General features: G+C 45.6%; 2 protein-coding genes across 10 annotated transcripts in view; both read right to left on the reverse strand.

Moving 5' to 3' along the window:
• The window catches only part of LOC132381426 (homeobox protein Meis1-like), a 425677-nt gene that overhangs the window by 25983 nt on the left and 378293 nt on the right, over positions 1-21401 (reverse strand). The gene's annotated exons all lie outside the window — the stretch shown is intronic.
• Positions 3736-19595, reverse strand: LOC132381427 (uncharacterized). The gene is made up of 2 exons (XM_059950832.1): positions 7022-19595; positions 3736-5694 (listed from the first exon to the last, which is right to left on the reverse strand). Exon 2 carries the CDS (start codon positions 5083-5085, stop codon positions 4153-4155), a length of 933 nt encoding a protein of 310 aa, XP_059806815.1. The 5' UTR covers positions 5086-5694; positions 7022-19595; the 3' UTR covers positions 3736-4152.

Genomic DNA, 21401 nt, shown 5'->3' on the forward strand with positions numbered 1-21401 from the left:
AGTTAGACACCTGAAGGGAGGGGCTGCAGGGACCTTGTGACCAAAAGTCCCTGCAGCTGAGGGTGTCATTCACTTGGGCTCCAGACAGCAGATGCTGGGCGGTACGTGGAATGACCCTGAGAGCTTTCTGGCCAAAATCCAGTCTGTCCTTCACCAGACAGATCCAGGGAACCCACTGCTGTTTCCAATTCCCTATTCCCCACCAGTTTTGTACTGTTTTTTCTGCTTTTAAACAGAAACTTGCAAACAATCTGTGGGTGTGAGGGACAGAAGACACCAAGAGACTTCACAGGACCCCATTCCCAAATGGCTTTATACATTGGGTTAAAAAGGCAGAGTCCTTCATTAAGGACCCCCGTCACCCAGGTTATGTCTTATTCTCATTGCTACAGTCAGAAGCCTGAAGGCACACACTCAGTGACTCAAGAACTGCTTCTTCCCCTCTGCTATCCAATTTCTGAATGGACAATGAACCCATGAGCACTACCTCACTACTTTTTATTTCTATATTTTTTACACTATTAAATGGAGTACTGTGTGCAGTTCTGGTCTCCATACTTGAGGAAGGGTATACTGGCTTTGGAGGCAGTGCAGTGGAGGTTCACCAGGTTGAGTCCAGGGATGAAGGGGTTAACCTATGAGGAGAGATTGAGTCACCTGGGACTATACTCTCTGGAGTTCAGAAGAATGAGAGGGGATCTTATAGAAACATACAAAAGTTTGAAAGGGATAGATAAGATAGAAGTAGGAAAGTTGTTTCCATTGGTAGGTGAGACTAGAACTAGGGGACATTGCCTCAAGATTCAGGGGAGAAGATTGAGGACGGAGATGAGGAGAAACTGTTTTCCCCAGAGAGTGGTGAATCTGTGGAATTCTCTGCCCAGTTGAGGCTTCTTCACTGAATATATTTAAGATACAGTTAGATAGATTTTTACATCGTAGCTAAGGGTTATGGGGAAAAGGCAGGTAGATGGAGCTGAGTTTATGGACAGATCAGCCATGATCTTATTGAATAGCGGGTCAGGCTCAATGGGCCAAATGGCCTACTCCTGCTCCTATTTCTTATAGCCATATAACCATATAACAATCACAGCACGGAAACAGGCCATCTTGGCCCTCCTAGTCCGTGCCGAACCCTTAATCTCACCTAGTCCCACCTACCCGCACTCAGCCCATAACCCTCCACTCCTTTCCTGTCCATATAACTATCCAATTTTACCTTAAATGACACAACTGAACTGGCCTCTACTACTACAGGAAGCTCATTCCACACAGCTATCACTCTTTGAGTAAAGAAATACCCCCTCGTGTTTCCCTTAAACTTCTGCCCCCTAACTCTCAAATCATGTCCTCTAGTTTGAATCTCCCCTACTCTCAATGGAAACAGCCTATTCACTTCAACTCTATCTATCCCTCTCAAAATTTTAAATACCTCGATCAAATCCCCCCTCAACCTTCTACGCTCCAATGAATAGAGACCTAACTTGTTCAACCTTTCTCTGTAACTTAATTGCTGAAACCCAGGTAACATCCTAGTAAATCGTCTCTGCACTCTCTCTAATTTATTGATATCTTTCCTATAATTCGGTGACCAGAACTGCACACAATATTCCAAATTTGGCCTTACCAATGCCTTGTACAACTTTAGCATTACATCCCAACTTCTGTACTCAATGCTTTGATTTATAAAGGCCAGCGTTCCAAAAGCCCTCTTCACCACCCTATCTACATGAGACTCCACTTTCAGGGAACTATGCACAGTTATTCCTAGATCTCTCTGTTCCTCTGCATTCCTCAATGCCCTACCATTTACCCTGTATGTTCTATTTGGATTATTCCTGCCAAAGTGTAGAACCTCACACTTCTCAGCATTAAACTCCATCTGCCAACGTTCAGACCATTCTTCTAACCGGCATAAATCTCCCTGCAAGCTTTGAAAATCCACCTCGTTATCCACAACACCTCCTACCTTAGTATCATCGGCATACTTACTAATCCAATTTACCACCCCATCATCCAGATCAATTATGTATATTACAAACAACATTGGGCCCAAAACAGATCCCTGAGGCACCCTGCTAGTCACCGGCCTCCAACCCGATAAACAATTATCCACCACTACTCTCTGGCATCTCCCATCTAGCCACTGTTGAATCCATTTTATTACTCCAGCATTAATACCTAACGACTGAACCTTCTTAACTAACCTTCCATGTGGAACTTTGTCAAAGGCTTTGCTGAAGTCCATATAGACTACATCCACTGCCTTACCTTCGTCAACATTCCTCGTAACTTCTTCAAAAAATTCAATAAGGTTTGTCAAACATGACCTTCCACGCACAAATCCATGCCGGCTACTTCTAATCAGATCCCGTCTATCCAGATAATTATAAATACTATCTCTAAGAATACTTTCCATTAATTTACCCACCACTGATGTCAAACTGACAGGTCTATAATTGCTAGGCTTCCTTCTAGAACCCTTTTTAAACAATGGAATCACATGAGCAATACACCAATCCTCCGGCACAATCCCCGTTTCTAATGACATATTAAAGATCTCCGTCAGAGCTCCTGCTATTTCTACACAAGCTTCCCTCAAGGTCCTGGGGAATATCCTGTCAGGACCCGGAGATTTATCCACTTTTAAATTTCTTAAAAGCGCCAGTACCTCCACCTCTTTAATTGTCATAGGTTCCATAACTTCCTTACTTGTTTCCCACACCTTAGACAATTCAATATCCTTCTCCTTAGTGAATACTGAAGAGAAGAAATCATTCAAAATCTCTCCCATCTCCTTCGGTTCCACACATAGCTGACCACTCTGATTCTCTAAGGGGCCAATTTTATCCCTCACTATCCTCTTGCTTTTAATATAACTGTAGAAACCTTTCAGATTTACTTTCACCTTATTTGCCAAACCAACCTCGTATCTTCTTTTAGCTTTTCTAATCTCTTTCTTAAGATTCCTTTTACATTCTTTATATTCCTCGAGCAATTCCTTTACTCCATGCTGCCTATATTTATTGTAGAAATTCTGAACCAAATTTCTAATATCCCTTGAAAACCATGGTGCTCTCAAAACTTTAACCTTTCCTTTCACCCTAACAGGAACATAAAGATTCTGTACCCTCATAATTTCACCCTTAAATGACCTCCATTTCTCTATTACATCCTTCCCATAAAACAACTTGACCCAATCCACTCTCTCTAAATCCCTTTGCATCCCCTCAAAGTTAGCCTTTCTCCAATCAAAAATCTCAACTCTAGGTCCAGTCCTGTCCTTCTCCATAATTATATTGAAGCTAATGCTATTGTGATCACTGGACCCGAAGTGCTCCCCAACACATACATCTGTCAGCTGACCTATCGCATTCCCTAACAGGAGATCCAACAGTGCCCCATCTCTAGTCGGTACTTCTATGTATTGTTGCAAAAAACTATCCTGCACACATTTCACAAACTCTAAACCATCCAGCCCTTTTACAGAATGAGCTTCCCAGTCTACGTGTGGAAAATTAAAATCTCCCACAATCACCACCTTGTGTTTACTACAAATATCTGCTATCTCCTTACACATTTGCTCTTCCAACTCACGCGCCCCATTAGGTGGCCTATAATACACTCCTATCAGTGTTACTGCACCTTTCCCATTCTTCAATTCCACCCAAATGGCCTCCCTAGAGGAGCTCTCTAATCTATCCTTCCAAAGCACCGCCATAAGATTTTCTCGGACAAGCAATGCAACACCTCCTCCTCTGGCCCCTCCTACTCTATCACACCTGAAGCAACTAAATCCAGGAATATTTAGTTGCCAATCACACCCTTCCTGCAACCATGTTTCACTAATAGCTACAACATCATAATTCCAGGTATCAATCCACGCTTTAAGCTCATCCACCTTTCTTACAATGCTCCTAGCATTAAAATAGATACATTTAAGATACTCTCCATCTCCTCCTCTCTTTCCATCCCTAACAATGCAGTCAAATTTATTATCCTTTTCTTTCTTCTCCCCTACATCTTCGGGCTGAGCGCATCCCTTCTCCATCACCTGCCTTTCCTCCCTCACACACTGTCTATTTACTTGCTCCACTGGTGAACTAACCTCCTCTCCCATAGTCTCCTCAAATAGTCTCCCGCCCCCCCATCTTACTCGTTTAAAGTCCGCCCTGTAGCCCTAGCAAACCTCCCCGCTAGGATATTGGTCCCCCCACGATTCAAGCGTAACCCATCCTTCCTGAACAGGTCACTCCTGCCCCAGAAGAGGTCCCAATGATCCAGAAACTTGAATCCCTGCCCCCTGCTCCAATCCCACAGCCACGCATTCATCCTCCACCTAATTCTATTCCTACTGTCACTGTCGCGTGGCACAGGCAGTAATCCGGAGATTACTACCTTTGCGGTCCTTCTTCTTAACTGCCTTCCTGACTCCCTATACTCTCGTTTCAGGACCTCTTCCCCTTTCCTTCCTATGTCATTGGTACCTACATGTACCACGACCTCTGGCTCTTCACCCTCCCACTTCAGGATATCTTGGACACGATCAGAAACATCCCGAACCCTGGCACCAGGGAGGCAAATTACCATCCGGGACTCCCGGTCACCTCCACAGAAACGCCTGTCTGAGCCCCTGACTATTGAGTCCCCTATTACTATGGACCTCTTTCTTCTAACCCTACCCTTCTGAGCTACAGGGCCGTCCTCTGTGCCGGAGGCTCGGCCACTGTCACTCCCACCAGGTAGGCTGTCCCCCCCAACAGTACTCAAACATGAGTACTTATTGTCAAGGGGTACAGCCACTGGAGTACTCTCTAGTACCTGTCTCTTCCCCTTCCTGACTGTAACCCACCTATCTGCCTCCCATGGTCCCGGAGTGACCACCTGCCTGTAACTCCTCTCTATCACCTCCTCACTCTCCCTAACCAGGCGAAGGTCATCGAGCTGCAGCTCCAGTTCCCTAACTCGGTCCCTCAGGAGCTGCAGTTCGGCGCACCTGGCGCAGATGTGGACGTCCGGGAGGCTCAGAGACTCCAGGATCTCCCACATCCAACACCCAGAACAACAAGCTGCCCTCACACTCATACCTCCCAAATAACTGAAAATACAAGAACTAAAAGATAAGCCTACTGTGCCCTCTTCTGCCTAAGCCCTCTGAGCCCAAGCCCTACACTCTGCGCCCGGCTCACTCCGCTGCCCGCAAACGAAGCTGCCCGCTTCTTAAGGCGGCGTTCTTTATATATCTTCCCTCCTTCCCGGGCCTCCTTCACGCGCCTGCGCAGTCCCGCCTCTCAGAGCTCCGATCTGAGAAGCAATTGGACAATTTGAAAATGGCCGCCGCCGCACTTCCTCTCAAGCCTCGCTGTCCTCTTCCAAAAGAGAACTACCTCACTCAGTATCTCCTTTATATGTTCTCACTCAGTATCTCCTTTTTATGTTCCTATGTTCTTCTTCTTCTTCTTGTTTTCTATTATTATATATTGCATTGTTAACATATTTCACAACATAAAACCTTAGTTAGACCTCACTTGTGCTCAGTTCTGGTTACCTCACTACAGGAGGGATGTGGATTCTATAGACAGAGTGCAGAGGAGACTCACAAGGATGTTGCCTGGATTGAAGGGCATACCGTATGAAAGTGGGTTGAGTGTACTTGGCCTTTTTTCCTTGGAGCAATGGAGGATGAGAGGTGACCTGATAGAGATGATAACAGGCATTAATCATGTGGATAGCCAGAGGCTTTTTCCCAGGCTAACATGAGAGGGCACAGTTTTAAGGTACAGAGGGAATATCAGAGCTAAGTCTTTCACACAGAGAGTGGTGGGTGTGTGGAATGCACTGCTGGTGGCAATGGTAGAGATGGATACAATAGGGTCTTTTATGAGACTCTTAGATAGGTACATGCAGCTTAGAAAAATAGAGGATGGTAGGGAAATTCTAGGCAGTTTCTAGAGTAGGTTACGTGGTCAGCACAACATTGTGGGGCGAAGGGCCTGTAATGTGCTGTAGATTTCTATGTTCTGGGCTTGTGATTCTGATTCAAATACTGACTCAGATCTGGTGCTCTGAGATGAGCAGGAAACTCAAGCCAAATTTCCTCGGAGCATAAGTTGAACTCCGGGGAATTTGGCTCTCTTTCTTCCCTCTCTGAACTGAGTTTCCCACCTTGTATGGGGGGGGGGGGTCACAGTTTCCATGTGTGAAGGGGGACACCTGTTATGAGAGAGGGGGTGTCATGGTTTGGCCTGAATGGACGGGTCTACCCGATCCCCCGTCACGCTTCCAGCCATCGTGGTCTGCATGTGCCACTTGATGGTAAGGTTGCAGGATTTGGTGAGGATATGGTGTACCTCACCGGCAACATGGGAGCTCTGTTGGGGTTACGTCGCATGGTTGGAACTCTTCAGGACAACCTTCCCTGCTGCTGGACAGGAGCCTGGCTGCACAAACTCTCACCAGGACAGGAAAGGGGAAGAGAGCCAGGGGTGAAAGAACAGGCATCTTGTAACCTTGGGTGTGACGATGCACCTACAACCGATGAAGAAGAATGCCCTTAACCCCTGGCGGAGTCGTCGGGGAGCCGTCATGACAAGCTTTTTGCACCGATCTTACTGCTCACCGTGCAGCGTTGCCATGGCATTCTCCGGTTCTTTTTACGAGGACGAGTTGCCAGCTCGACGCTTGACCCAGCACGGATGGAAAGTGTGCAAGGGGGCCGGCCGGATTCGAACTCGGGACCTCTCGCTCCAGAGTCCGGCGCTGATGCCGCTACGCCACCAGCCGGCCAACGACTGATGAAGGACCACCCCCCCCCCCCCCCCCCCACAATGCTGTATTAAAGGAAAGAGGGTGGGGTTACCAATTTGTGCACAGCAAGCTCCCACAGCTGGCAAACTGAGGTTGGCTGAGAAATAGGCTTTGCTATGGTAATGTTAGGTATCTCTCCAAACATTAGATCATTAGATAGGCACATGACTTTGAGGAAAAGGGAGGGATATCGACATTAGATAGGAAGGATTACCTTTTGGTGTTTTTTGTTGATTTAATTTGTAACTAGTTGGCCGAAGGGCCTGCTCCTGTTCTGTACTGTTCTATGTTCTAATACTCATCGGAAGTCAGAACTTGTGACTCATCTGAAGGACAGTATCGCTGATGGGTGTGATGCTCTTCTGTACCATGGGACTTGAGTCCTTGAGGTGGTTATGGAGGGGTGAAAGGTTAAATGTCAGAGAGCGATACAGCACAGAAACAGGCCCTTTGGCCCATCTAGTCCATGGGGAACTATTATTTTGAGCAGGGAATGTGCAGGGTAGGAGCAAGGGAGAGCCTGGGGCTGAAGCTCAGAGAGCAGCTGAGTATGGAGTGGCAGGAAGTATAACCAACACTGCTTACTGTGACGTCCAAGCACTACTTCCAGCTATTTCACTCCCTCATGCCCCCTCCTGCAAACCCTCCCCCTTTCCCTTCTGTGCTTTGCTGAGAGAGATTCTGGCAGAGCGAGGAGCCTTTTCTGTCTGGTCCGAGTTGGTTGATGGAGTGAGAAAGGCTCGCTGCGGCCCCTTCTACAGCCGCTGCCTCAAATTCCTGTCACAACGAGGAATGCCAGATTGAAACCTTCCATGAATTTCTTCAAAGTCAATTGCAGAGCTGCGAAGCCTAAGGCCTAAAAGGACATTGGAGAGTCAGTCTGTCTCACTAGGCTTCAAAATGACCAGCTTGTATTCTCCCCAGAACTGCAGCTGACACACTTTTCTTGTACTGTTTGCGTGGGTGGGGGGGGGGCGGCAGGGGTGAAATAATCTGCCTTCCTTTCTGGTGACTCTTGTGAAGAAAAATGTTCTTTGACATTTTGTCTTCCCTCCCGGGAGGTGAGGTAATATCTCAGCAAAACACTTCACCCGTTTGCTTTCTTTCTTGCAGTTTGGCACATTGGTACAGTTCCCGCATGTTCCTGGCCTTGCTGGAATTAAGATGCGAGGCGGAGAGGGAGCCAATGAGAGACGGCGGTGCAATTAACACTTTCACCCCTGGGGGTTCCAGTTACAGTCGGTGCAGAATCAATAGGGGGTCAATAGAGGTCCAATCAGAGGATTTATTGCCCTCTTCCATAATGACACCCCACCCCACTGTGGAGACACAAGAGAGACTGTTGTTTCTGGAATCTGGAGTTAAAAGACCCCAGTCAGTTCGGATTGACAAAATCATCTCCTCCACACTCTCCATCAGCACTGGTGCACCGCAAGGCTGTGCGTTTAGCCCCCTGCTCTACTCGTTTTACACCTATGACTATGTGGCTGAGCACAGCTCCAACACCATACACAAGTTTGCTGTTGGCGCCACTGTTGTGGGCTGTGTCAAAGGTGGTGATGAATCAGCAAACAGGGGAGAGGTTGAAAATTTGGCTGAGTGGTGTCGTAACAACAACCTCTCATTCAATGTCAATAAGGCCAAGGAACTAACTGTAGACTTCAGGAGAGGGGAACCAGAGGTTCATGAGTCAGTAATCACTGGAGGGTCAGAGGTGGAAAGGGTCAATAACTTTAAATTCCTGGGTGTCACTACCTTAGAGGACCTGTCCTGGATCCATCATATAAATGTAATTTCAAGGAAAGCACAATAGTGCCTCTACTTCCTCAGGAGTCTGCAGAGATCTGGCGTGTCATCCAAAACCATGGCCAACTTCTATAGATGTGTGGTGGAAAGTGTGCTGACCGGCTGCATTACGGCCTGGTACGGGAACACCAACCCTTTTGGGTGGAAAATCCTGCAAAAGGTATTGGCTTTGGCCCAGTACATCACGGGTAAAACCCTCCCAACCATTGAGCACATCTACGTGAAACGTTGCCGTTGAAGAGCAGCATCCATCAAAGATCCTCACCACCCAGGCCGTGCTCTTTTCTCACTGCTATCATCAGGAACAAGGTACAGGAGTCTCAGGACTCGCACCACCAGGTTCGGGAACAGTTACTACCTCTCAACCGTCAGGCTCTTAACAAAACAGGATAGCTGCACTCATCTGTTGAGATGTTCTCAACATTAGTGATCTTACTTTAAAGACTCTTTATCATGTGAATAAACTCTTGTCGGGCTTCCAGCCGGGTACAGGTATCGATTTTAATCATTGTTTGATTAAAAAAAACTAAAAAATTAACAAACTTTGACATCTTCATCAGGGATGATGCCAAGGCATATCTGGTCTGGTGGTATATATACCCCCGTGGTCTATCCCTCCTGATTGGTTAGTCCTCATCCAATCAGGTTTCTGCCGCACCTAATTTACAATTGAATTCCGGCCCGCAGTGACAAAGGTCTCACTCTAAGTAAGAGCTGGATTGGCCGCACTGGGGTTTGTTCCTGTTTAGTTAGCCAGTGTTGTGCCTCTCGGTACTGAACAAGTCGCACACGTCTTCAAACAACAGGTTGGCAAGTTGCCAAGAAGGGACCTTGTGAATTGACCTCATAATTGGTTGAGTTGATAGTTTTATTACACAGGAATGAAGCTGTAACAGCAGGCATTACAGGGGGCACTCAGGCCATGGTGGGTTCATGTGGAGATGTCTGTGTGTGAAGCTACAAACAGTAGAAATACTTCAGGACCACAAAACACTCCAAAAAAAGTGCTCTTGAACAATTTTTGCTTATTTGTTCCAAAGGTGCGGGATAAAATTCAATTTGCCCTGCATCCCAATTAAATCAGATACAACACACACACAGAATCTACAGAAGGAAATGAGGCCGAGAGCCTTCCAGAACTGCAAGGGAAGGGGCAGAAGCCGGAATAGGAAGGGGGTTGGGTGGGTGGGTGGAGGGAGGAGTACGAGTTAGGTGGTGATAGGGGGCTCCAGATAAGAAGGCAAAGGGAGGAGATCAGGGGGAATAACTGGGACTGAAGTGAGAAGCTGGGAGGTGGTAGGTGGAGGAGCCAAAGGGCTAAAGAAGAAGGGGACAGGTGTATCTGGAGAAACACACACAAAACGATGGAGGAACTCAGCAAACCAGGCAGCATCTATAGCGGGGGAACAAACATATCAGGTTGAGACCCTTTATCATTCAGAGAATGGAAGAGGGGAGAAGCCGGAATAAGGTGGGGAGGGTGGGAGGGGATGGAATACAACTTGGCAGGTGATAGGTGAGGGGGGGGGAATGTAGGTGGGTGGGGAAGAGTGTGTGATTTAAAAAGCTGGTCGGTGATAGGTGGGTGAGGTAAAGAGCTAAAGAAGGAATATATTAAGAGAAATCAGTGGACTGCGGAAAAAAATTATTTTAATTATTTTATTTAGAGATACTCTGTGGAATTTGACACTAGCCCAACCACAGGACCAATTGACCTGATAACTGGAATGTCTTTGAACTGTGAGAGAAAGCCCACATGGTCACCTCCTTACAGGCAGTGCCAGAACTGGAACACCGAGCTCCAGAATACCCCAAGCTGTGATAGAGTCGTGCTAACCACTGCATTAGCCCGGTCTCCTGGAGGCAAATGGAAGGAAGAGGGGTCCTGAGTGAAGTGCTGGGCAGGTGAGGAAAGGAGAAGGGGTGAGAGAGCAACCAGAATGGGGAATAAAAGTAAGAAGAGAAAATGCGGGCAGGGGAGGTAATTACCTGAGGTTTCCGTTTTGGTTCGGGTTGGCATGGTGTGATGGATGTGGCAGATGACCAATCATGTTTGTTGGAGCTGGGGCCATGTGACATAAGTTCCAGGACAGGTTGGCCAGAGATGGCAACAGTAGGAGGATCACACAGTGAACAGTGATTTTTGGTCTTTTTTATTGGGTTATTCAGGTCTCTTGCTTGGTTACTGCCTGTAAGCAGACAGACTTCAGGGTGTGTAATTTATACATTCTTTGATAATAAATATACTTCAAATCTTTGATAAGGAACTGTCCCAGGGAGGCCATGCAACTGGCGAGAAGGCTAGTAGTCATCAACCAATCAACACTAAGATAACTGATTGGTACCTTGCCTGTCAAATGATGAATGAGTCCTGTGTCAAACGGCCAATGGGCACTCAGGGGGTGGCACAATGCTTTACAGTACAGGCGGCCCTGGTTCGATTCCTGCTTCTGACTGTAAGGAGTTTGTACGTTCTCCCGGTGACCGTGTGCGTTTCCTCCCACAGTCCAAAGATGTACTGGTCTGTAGGTTGATTGGCCATTGTAAATTGTCCCATGATTAGGGTAGGATTAAATAGGGAGATTGCTGGCCGGTGTGGCTCATCCTATTTCGTGCTATACCTCAACAAATAAATTATCTATTTTCTAAAAAGACCATGGATTCCATGGCAATGGGCTGATGGAGCTATGCCTGTGTCATGGTGACCATTCAATGGTTGGCACGCCAACTTTCTCATGGATAGTGCGGGCATCTCATTGCAGGTACCATTGCAGTTGTTCTGTGGGCACCAGCCATGGCAATTTACCCATAGTTACTGTGCGGACTGATTCACGGGCACCATGGTGACAGACCTGTAGGTACCATGGCAACCAGTAGGTAGGTACCAAGGCCCTGGTAGGTGAAGAGGCAGGCAGAATCGGAGCCGTAAGAAAAATGCTCGATAAGAAGATAATTGCACTGAAGTCAGAATAATTTAAATAAGATACAGCTGCAGATTAGTCATGGTAGAAAATTAAATTACCAGCAGTCTGGTTTTCTAAGTAATATTTAAACACTTTAATGACCTTGCTTTTCCACCCAAGACTGGCAGACTGACAGCTCACTCAGGAGCTGGGGATGCCGGCTAATCTGACAGGAAGCTACTGTGGTACAGATTCCAGGCTAGAGTTGGACAATACTTCCACGCTGTGCAGGTGACCACGGATAGCTTTACATCATGTGTTGCTGTGTTCCGAGGTCAACTAATAAAGTGGGAACTCGCCTCCGGCCTAGGGCTTGTTGAGTTCCTGAACATAACTTCAGGTCTTGAGTCTGCAAGGAAGACTTAGGGAACCAATCCTCATGGAGGGGTCAGAAGTGGAAGGAGTGAGCAATTTCATGTTCCTGGATGTCAAGATCTCTAAGGACCTTCTTTCCAATTTTGTAATATAGACCTTCTAGCCATTAGAGTTGCAAATGCCATCATTCGTCTAATCGAAGGGGAGAATTGACTACCATCCTCAATTGGTATACCAAAAATTGCAGTGATAAAATGGGGTTGTAAATCAATATTCCAAACTGAGGAAATGATAGTAAATATATCCTTCCAATAGTTATGTAAGGTGGGACATGACCAAAACATATGGGTCAATGAAGCAAATTCTGAGTGACATCTGTCACATTGAGGGTTAATATGGGAGTAGAATCGAGCAAGCTTATCTTTAGACATGTGGGCTCTATGTACCACCTTAAATTGTATTAAAGCATGTTTAGCACATATAGAAGAAGAGTTAACCATTTGTAACCCTCCTACCATGTTTCAGTGGTTCTCTCAAACTATTTCTTGTTTGAGCTTAGAAAAAATTAGAAGTACTATTTTTGATCCATCAATTAAATTTGAAGAAACTTGGGGACCGTTTATTCGACATTTTCATATGAGTTAATTTGACCCCTTCCAGACCTTTTCTCTTTTTATCCTTGTTTTGGTATGGAGTTCCGGAGTTCTTGATACTATCATGTATATATAAATTATTATTATTGCCCATGTTAGTTAAGGTTTATTGCTTTATTTTAATATATATTTTTTCTTGTATTTTTTTCCCTTCTTTTTGTGATTATCCTTTTTTCATATACAATTAATATAGGCTTGATTGATTATCTTATGATGTTCTCTGTTGGTATCTCAATAAGATATTGATATCTTATTACTAATTTAACTTCAAGCCTAGTGTATTTATAACCTATTCAATGTTATGTTATGTTATATTATTGTTTTCTTTTGTATATGAAACTCAATAAAAAGATAGAAAAAGAAAGGGGAAAAAAAGAAGATCTCTGAGGACCAAACCTGGTCCCAACATATCAATGCAGCTATAAAGAAGGCAAGACGGGGATCATACTTCATTTGGAGTTTGAGCAGATTTGGCTTGTCACCTAAAACACTCAGACTTTAATGGATGTACCGTGGAGAACATTCTAACTGGCTGCATCACAGTCTGGTATGGGGGAGGGCGCGACAGCACAGGATCGAAGTAAGCTGCAGAAAGTTGTAAAATTGGTCAGCTCCATCATGGTCACTTGCCTCTGTAGTATCCAAGATATCTTCAAGGAATGGTGCCTCAAAAAGGTGGCGTCCATCATTAAGGATCCCCACCACCCAGGACATTCCCTCTTCTCACTGTTACCATCAGGAAGGAGGTACAAAAGCCTAAAGGCACACACAGTGATCCAGGAACAGCTTCTTCCCCTCGGCCATCAGATTTTTGAATGGATATTGAACACATGAACACTACCTCACTACTTTTTTCTATTTCTGTTGCATTACTTATTTGACTATTTTATTTATATACACACACACACACACACACACATACATATACTGAATATAATTCATGATCTTTATATTATCATGTATTGCATTGTACTGCAAATTTAAGAAATTTCACAACATGTGCCAGTGATATCAAATCTAAGAGGCCTCCTCTCTCCTCTAAGGCTCTGAAGCTCCTGAGGAAATAGGATGTAGGGGCAAAGGTAATCTTTAGTGCTGTGCTCAAATCTTGTTGTAATGGTGGTTCCTCCTAGCTCTTGCCAGCCACTATGATTAGGGCACCTATATCTTAACTTCCAATGCTCCGCGTTTAAGGATTTTTACTTCCCTCTGAACACCAAAACCTTAAATTTAAAAAACATCACATGGAACACAATATTTTGCTAAACTAAGTAAACTAGCAATGAAACTGCTAACTAAACTAATCCCTTCTGCCTAAACAATGTCCACACCCCAATGTTTTCTGCACATTCATGCATCCATCTCATCATCGTCATTATGTGCCATGTTGTATGACATCATCATTATGTGCTGTGACGTACTACATCATCAGTATGCGCCATGACGTATGACATGGGCGATCACGGTCTTTCCATGAATGTAGTTTGCAAGTTTTTCTATAGAAATGGTTTGCCATTGCCCTTCTTCTATTATTATTAATTATCAATATCAATACTCCTCAAAGATTGTCTGCCTGGCATCAATGGTCTCATAACCAGGACTTGTGATCTGCACCGGCTGCTCATACGACTGTCCACCACCTGCTCCCATGGCTTCACATGACCCTGATCAGGGGAGGCTAAGCAGGGGCAACACCTGCAGGCTAGTGGAGGGAAGGAGCGCCTTACAACTCCTTTGGTAGAGACGTATCTCCGCCCCGCCACCTGTAAGGATGCAGGACATACAGAAGTTAGGGGACCCCTGATCTGAGGGATAGTGGAGCTAGCAGTGTCATTTACAAGAATACGGAAGGAATGGAAATAAGGGAGACGTACAACAAGCTGGAGGAACTCAGCAGGTCGGGCAGCATCTGTGGAAATGAACAGTCAATGTTTCGGGCCGAGACCCTTCGTCAGGACTGAAGAGGGAGGGGGCAGGGGCCCTATAAAGAAGGTGGGGGGAGGGTGGGAAGGAGAAGGCTGGTAGGTGCCAGGTGGAAAACCAATCAGAGGAAAGATCAAGGGGTGGGAGAGGGGAAGCAGGGAGGGGATAGGCAGGAAAGAAGGAATGTAAGGGGAAAGCACTGTGTAGTAGAATAAGGCAGAATCACGAGAGAGGTGATAGGCAGCTGGAGGAAGAGGCAGAGTGAAACTGGGATGGGTGAAGGGAGAGGGAAGGAATTACCGGAAGTTGGAGAATTCGATGTTCATGCCACCAGGCTGGAGGCTACCCAGACGGTAGATGAGGTGTTGCTCCTCCAACTTGCGTTTGGCCTCATCATGGAAGTAGAGGAGGTCATGTATGGACATATCCAAATGGGATATTGAAAGAAGGATCCTGTGCAGGCAGAGGGGAGTGATATAATTTGACATCATGCCTAGCACGGACTTTGTGGGCTGAAGGGCCTGTTACTATGCTATGCTGAATCACATGTTGTCCCATGTATGTACTGACCTGTCTGGAGCTGACTTCCATTGGGCAGTAGTGGTGTTGCACACGTTTAATGCTGGTTATAAACAACAATGCCTTCACTCACTTTCCATCATTATGAAGTTTCTTCAGCACATCTGCATTGATTACGAGGGAAGGGAGAGGTATTTCACATGGAAGACAGAGGGTATTGGTTATTGGAGCTGGTGGTCTGTAATTAGTGGAGTTCCTCAGGGATCTGTGCTGGGACTTCTGCTGCTTGTAATGTATATAAATGACCTGGATGAAAATGTAGATGGGTGAGTTAGTAAGTTTGCAGATGATAACGAGATTAGTGGAAATGTGGATAGTGTAGACGACTGGCAAAGAATACAGTACAATATAGATTAGTTACAGACACGAACCGAGAAATGGCAGATGGAGTTGGACCCAAGGTGTTGGTAGAGCAAATGTAAGGAGACAGGGCAAGGTCCTTAACAGTGTCACTGAGCAGAGAGATCCAGAGATCCAAGTTCATGGCTCCATTAAAGTGGCTACACAGATTGATAGGCCATTAACAGGCCTACACAGGCCATCAACAAGGTTTATGGAATGCTGCTTTTACTAGCCAAGGCATTGAGTGCAAAAGTCAAGAGGTTACGATGCAACTTTATAAAACTGGTTCGGCCTCATCTGGAGTATTGCATAAAGTTCTGGTTGCCCCACTGTAGGAGGGATGTTGAGGCTTTGGAGAGGGTGCTGAGGAGGTTTACCGGGATGCTGCCTGGTTTAGAGGACGTGCTGTCACGAGAGGCTGGAGAAGCTTGGGCTGTTTTCTCTGGAGCAGCGGAGGCTGAGGGAAGAGGTTTAAAAGATTATGAGAGGCAAACTTAGAGCAGCCAGGATGTGTCTGTTCCCCAGGGTAGAAACGTCCAAAATCAGACGGCATGCATTGAAGGTGTGAGGGGTTAGGTTCAAAGGGGATGTGAGGGGTAACTTTTTCACTCAGGCTATGTCCACACTACACTGGATAAATCCGTAACCAAAGCTTTTTCTGTTTGTTTTTACCCTCCGTCCATACAGAGGGTGGTAGATGCCTGGTATGGTGGAAAAGGCCAATACAATAGAGGCTTAGAAGAGACGTTTGGAGAGGCACGTGTATGTAAGGGAGATGGAGGGATATGGAATGGCTTAGGTTGGAAGGATTAGTGTTTTCGGTGCATTTGACTTGCTTTTTAGGCTGGTTTAGTACAACATTGTGGGCTGAATGGCCTCTTCCTGAGCTGTACTGTTATTTTTGAGGGGAAAGGATGGAATCACTGCTGAGATTTGAAACACTGCTCTGCTTCCGGAGTCTGTGTGATGCAGTGCTTTTCCCCGTCTGCAGCGGACGCCCGAAAGGGGCGGAGAAACGCCACGGTGCTGTCTCTGCAAAATCCCCCATGTTCGCGGGAGGGAGGGGCAAACCGGCGTCAGAGCCCTCCCAGGCCGACCTGCCGGGCACCGAGGCCGCCGTCACCTCCAGCTGGCCATATCCGGTGGGCCACATTGCTCACATGTCCAGAATCCCTAAGTAGATGGTCTATTCTGAGTTCTGCCGTGGGAAGAAATTAACAGATGGACAGAGGCATGCTCCTTAAAGAAAAGCTGCATCCTCACTGACTCTTGGGATGACTTTAACATGGACCAGGAGCATAAGTAACAATGTCAAGGCCTTGCGAAGTGGTTCCTTGGATAAAAAGGTGGAAGGAGTGAGACGGATAACAGCTTTCTGTTGCCTATCCCGTCTGTCCCGTCCCGCGCTATCTGTGGAAGAGTCGGCGGCCCCTACATTAACTTCATCCACCTCCTCAGAACTGACAGGACTGGAGAAGAGGAAAGTCACCCCTGAGCCCAGGGGGTTGCCCGAGAAGAGGAAAGCACTAGGTCACAAGGAATGTGCCTAGCACCTCGAATGGCTGAGACATCAAGGTCATGATATTAACAGAAGCTGAAAGCTCTCAGACTCAGTTAATGACTGAAGTTACTGGGTGCAAAGCTCTTGTATGATGACATTCCAAAATGTTCCTGAGGATTGGTGACTTGAGTTCAATCCCTGTGTGAGACTAGTAGTCACTTCCAGGTCAACACTCTCATTTCAGACACTTGAATGGACATTTTGTGTAACAAAGTGGACTCTTGGCCTCGCAATCTACCCTGTTTATTATTTTTTACCTTATTTTTATGGTTTAATTGTCTACCTGCACTGCACTTTCTCGGAAGGCTTTACATTGTCTATGTGTTATATTCTTGACACACTGTGTAAGGATTTGGTCCATATGAACAGACAAGATCTCCACCGTAACTTGGTAAATACAACAATAATAAACCAATATCTCTTTAGACCTGGAATAGGACCACAATCTCGTGGTTGGGTTTGGAGGCTTGCGTGCCTCAATGACCTGGAGAGCTACGAATGTTGGTTGGAGTCAGGGCTTTATGGGAAGGTCACCCACGCCAGCCAGGTCAAAGGCTAGAGGCCAGAGTGAGAGTGGTCCACCAATCTTCCAGATCTGGGGGGGGGGGGGGGGGGTTCAACTCAGGGCTAACAACCCCGACTAGTCAAACAAAACTGTTACGGAAACAGCAATGAAGAATCTTTCTCCATCTGAGTGTGACGGTACTCCTGAGTCTCCACCCAGGACTTGCATGACTGACAGTCGTGAAAACCGAGAGGAGGTTACTGATGTTATGAAGGAAGCCGTGTATGCCTGCAGTAATGGAGGACCCTCATTGCTAAACACCAGTGGGGCAACAGGCAACGGAAGACCTCTTCAGACTCTCTGCCAAGTCTTGTCAACTACCCCAGAGTCCCTAACAAATGAATTATAAACACAGGAAAGTCTGCAGATGCTGGAAATCCAATCCAGCAGACACAAAGTGCTGGGGGGATCTCAACAGGTCAAGCAGCACCTATGGAAAAGAGTAAACAGTCAACATTTTGGGCCAAGATCTTTTTCAGGACTGAAAAGGAAGGGGGAAGATGCCAGAATAAAAAAGTGTGGAGGGCAGGGAAGGAGACCAACTGGAAGGTGATAGGTGAAGCCAGATGAGTGGGAAAGTTCAAGGGCTGGAGAAGAAGGAACCTGATAGGAGAATGGGAAGGAGGGGAGGACCCAGGGGCAGGTAAGAAGAGGTTAAAGACCAGAGTGGAGAATAGTGTGTGTTGGCGCGTGGCCAAGTGGTTAAGGCGTTGGTCTAGTGATCTGAAGGTCGCTAGTTCGAGCTTCAGCTGAGGCAGCTTGTTTGTATCCTTGAGCAAGGCACTTAACAACACATTGCTCTGCGACGACACCGGTGCCAAGCTGTATCAGCCCTTGCCCTTCCCTTGGACAACATCAGTGGCATGGAGAGGGGAGACTTGCAGCATGGGCAACTGCCATACAACCCTGCCCAGGCCTCAGTCAACATCGAAATCAATGGACAGTTGAAGAAGAAGAAGGAGAATAGAAAAAAAGGGGAGGGGGAGGGAATTCTTTTTTACTGGAAGGAGAAATCGATATTCATGCCATCAGGTTGGAGGCTACCCAGATGGACTATAAGGTGTTGCCCCTCCATCCTGAGGGTGGCCTCACCTTGGCACAAAATGAGACCATAGATAGACATATCGGAATAGGAATGGGAATAGAAATTAATATGAGTCCCTTTATCTCAATTCTGACCCACTCTCATGTATAAAATCATAGGGGGATCAAAGGGAGATAAATGAAGGGCCATTATTGTTCTAGCTATTTTAATATTCAACAGCACTGGAGGGGGGCGGGGTAGCACACTCACCAGAAGGACTGTGGTGAATATTTAAGACAGGTCACATAAATTCTTACTCAGTGGCAATTAGCAATGGCTAATAAATTTCTTACTGGGATTACCAGATCCTCGAAATAAGTTTAAAAAGAGCATGAGCTTCTGAGGTGTTGGTGTCAGAAAATGCCAGAAATTGCCTCAAAACGGTGTTGCACAAATCACATTACGTGATGAGGTATGAGGCCTGGTGGTAATAAGAATCAGTTTGAAAGAAACATCTGAAAGGCAGGGAAGACAACCTGAGAGGTTTATCAACCTCGGGCCGTCAGTGGGATAGCGTTTAAATTCAGGGCCTTGAAAGTGGCTGGAAGTGGAAGGAGGCAGACATCTTAAAGATTATAGATAAGGATTCAGGCCCTGGAGGGACTTAAACTGAGGATCTGAGCTTTAAAATGATAAAAATACAGATACCGATGATACAGCCGTGCTGTGGAACATCATTAGAACAGCACATTGCAGCAGTTATGTCATTCACAGACACCATTTACGGCATCTATTGATAACGGCTGGGGTCACCCATCTTGTAACAACATGGCCCAGAAGAAGGCAATGGCGAACTGCTTCTGTAGAAAAATTTGCCGGGGACAATCATGGGCATGGAAAGGCCATGATTGCCCACATTACACAACGCAGCTCATCATAAACGAATATACAGCATCCCGTCATCTGAAAATACAGCAAGAGTCAACAGTGAACTCCAGTGTACTCCATCTAGAAGATCAGAACTTCCTCCTGAACACACACACAATAGAGTTCCTCCACGTAAAAACAAGCTGGATGAACTCAGCAGGTTGGGCAGCATCCGTTGAAATGAGCAGTCAACGTTTCGGGCCGAGACCCTTCGTCAGGACCCGGCCCGAAACATTGACTGCTCGTTTCAACAGATGCTGCCCGACCTGCTGAGCTCATCCCGCTTGTTTGTACGTGTCGATTTGACTACAGCATCTGCAGTGTACTTTGTGTTTAGAGTTCCTCCAGAACTTTGTGTGTGTTGATTTGGATTTCCAGCATCTACAGACTTTCTCATGTTATTCCTTCAATTTTTTATTGCACCTCAGCTTCACCCCAAAAAACCTGATATTCTGTGGATTCATCGAGTCATAGAGATATACTGTTGAAAACCAGGCTCTTTGTCCATCTAATCCATGACAACCAAAATCCCCTATCTATAGTAATCCCATTTAGCCAATACCCCTCAAAACCTTTCCTATCCATGCACCTGTCTAACTGTTTTCAAATGAAATAGTGCATTCACAATTCACCAGGTAGAAGGTACAAGAGCCTCAGGACTTACATCCCCAGGTTCAAGAACAGTCACTACCCCTCAACCAAAGAGGATAACTACACTCATTCTATATCTGGTGTTCCCACAACCGATGGTCTCACTTTAAGGATTCTTTATCTTGTTACTTCATGCTCTTGTTATTTATTGCTGTTTATTTGTATTTGCATTTGCACAGCTTGTGGTTCATTGATCCTGTTTACAGTTACTGTTCTATAGATATTGTTGTTCAGTGATCCTGTTTCCAGTTACTGTTCTATAGATATTGTTGTTCATTGATCCTGTTTCCAGATACTGTTCTATAGATTTTGTTGGTAATTGATCCTGTTTACAGTTACTGTTCTATAGATATTGCTGTTCATTGATTCTGTTTACAGTTACTATTCTATAGATATTGTAGTTCATTGACCCTGTTTACAGTTACTGTCCTATAGATATTGTAGTTCATTGATCCTGTTTACAGTTACTGTTCTATAGATTTTGTTGGTCATTGATCCTGTTTACAGTTACTGTCCTATAGATTTGCTCAGTTTGCACGCAGGAAAAAGAATCTCTGGATTGTATGTGGTGGCATGTATGTACTTTGATAATAAATTTTTCTTTGAACTTTACATCGCTGTTTCCTTAGAAGTTGACGAAGATTTGACATGACATATAAAACTTTGACAAACTTCCACAGATGTGTGATGGAGAGTATATTGACTTGTTGCATCACAGCCTGGTATGGAAACACCAATGCCCTTGAACTGAAAATCCCACAAAAAGTAGTGAATACCTCCCCACCACCTACACAAAACGCTGTCGCTGGAAACGCTGACGCTACCACCAGGGATCCACCACCACCCAGGACATGCTCTCTTCTCACATGCCATCAGGAAGAGAGTACAAGAGTCTTAGAACTTGCCCCACCAGGTTCAGGAACAGTTACTACACCTCACCCATCAGGCTCTCGAACCAAAGGGGATAAATTCACTCAACTTCACTCGCCCCCATCACTGAATTGTTCCCACAGACTATCGATTCACTTTCAAGGATTCTTCATCGCATGCTCTCAATATTTATTGCTTATTTATTAATATCATTCCTTTTTCTTTTGTATTTTCACATTGGTTGCTTGTCCATCCTGTTGGGTGTGGTCTTTCATTATATTATGGCTCCTGGATTTACTGACCACGTAAAACAAATCTCAGGGCTATATACGGTGATGTATATGTACCTTGATAATAAATTTACTTTGAACACCTTCACCATATCCTCCGGACACAGCCACAATCCACATACTTG

The sequence above is a fragment of the Hypanus sabinus genome, chromosome 26, assembly GCF_030144855.1.
Source record: "Hypanus sabinus isolate sHypSab1 chromosome 26, sHypSab1.hap1, whole genome shotgun sequence".
Taxonomy (NCBI): Eukaryota; Metazoa; Chordata; class Chondrichthyes; order Myliobatiformes; family Dasyatidae; genus Hypanus; species Hypanus sabinus.

Coding starts and splice junctions, on each gene's coding strand:
- LOC132381427 (XM_059950832.1), bottom strand. CDS start 5,085: ATGAGTGTGAGGGCAGCTTGTTGTTCTGGGTGTTGGATGTGGGAGATC.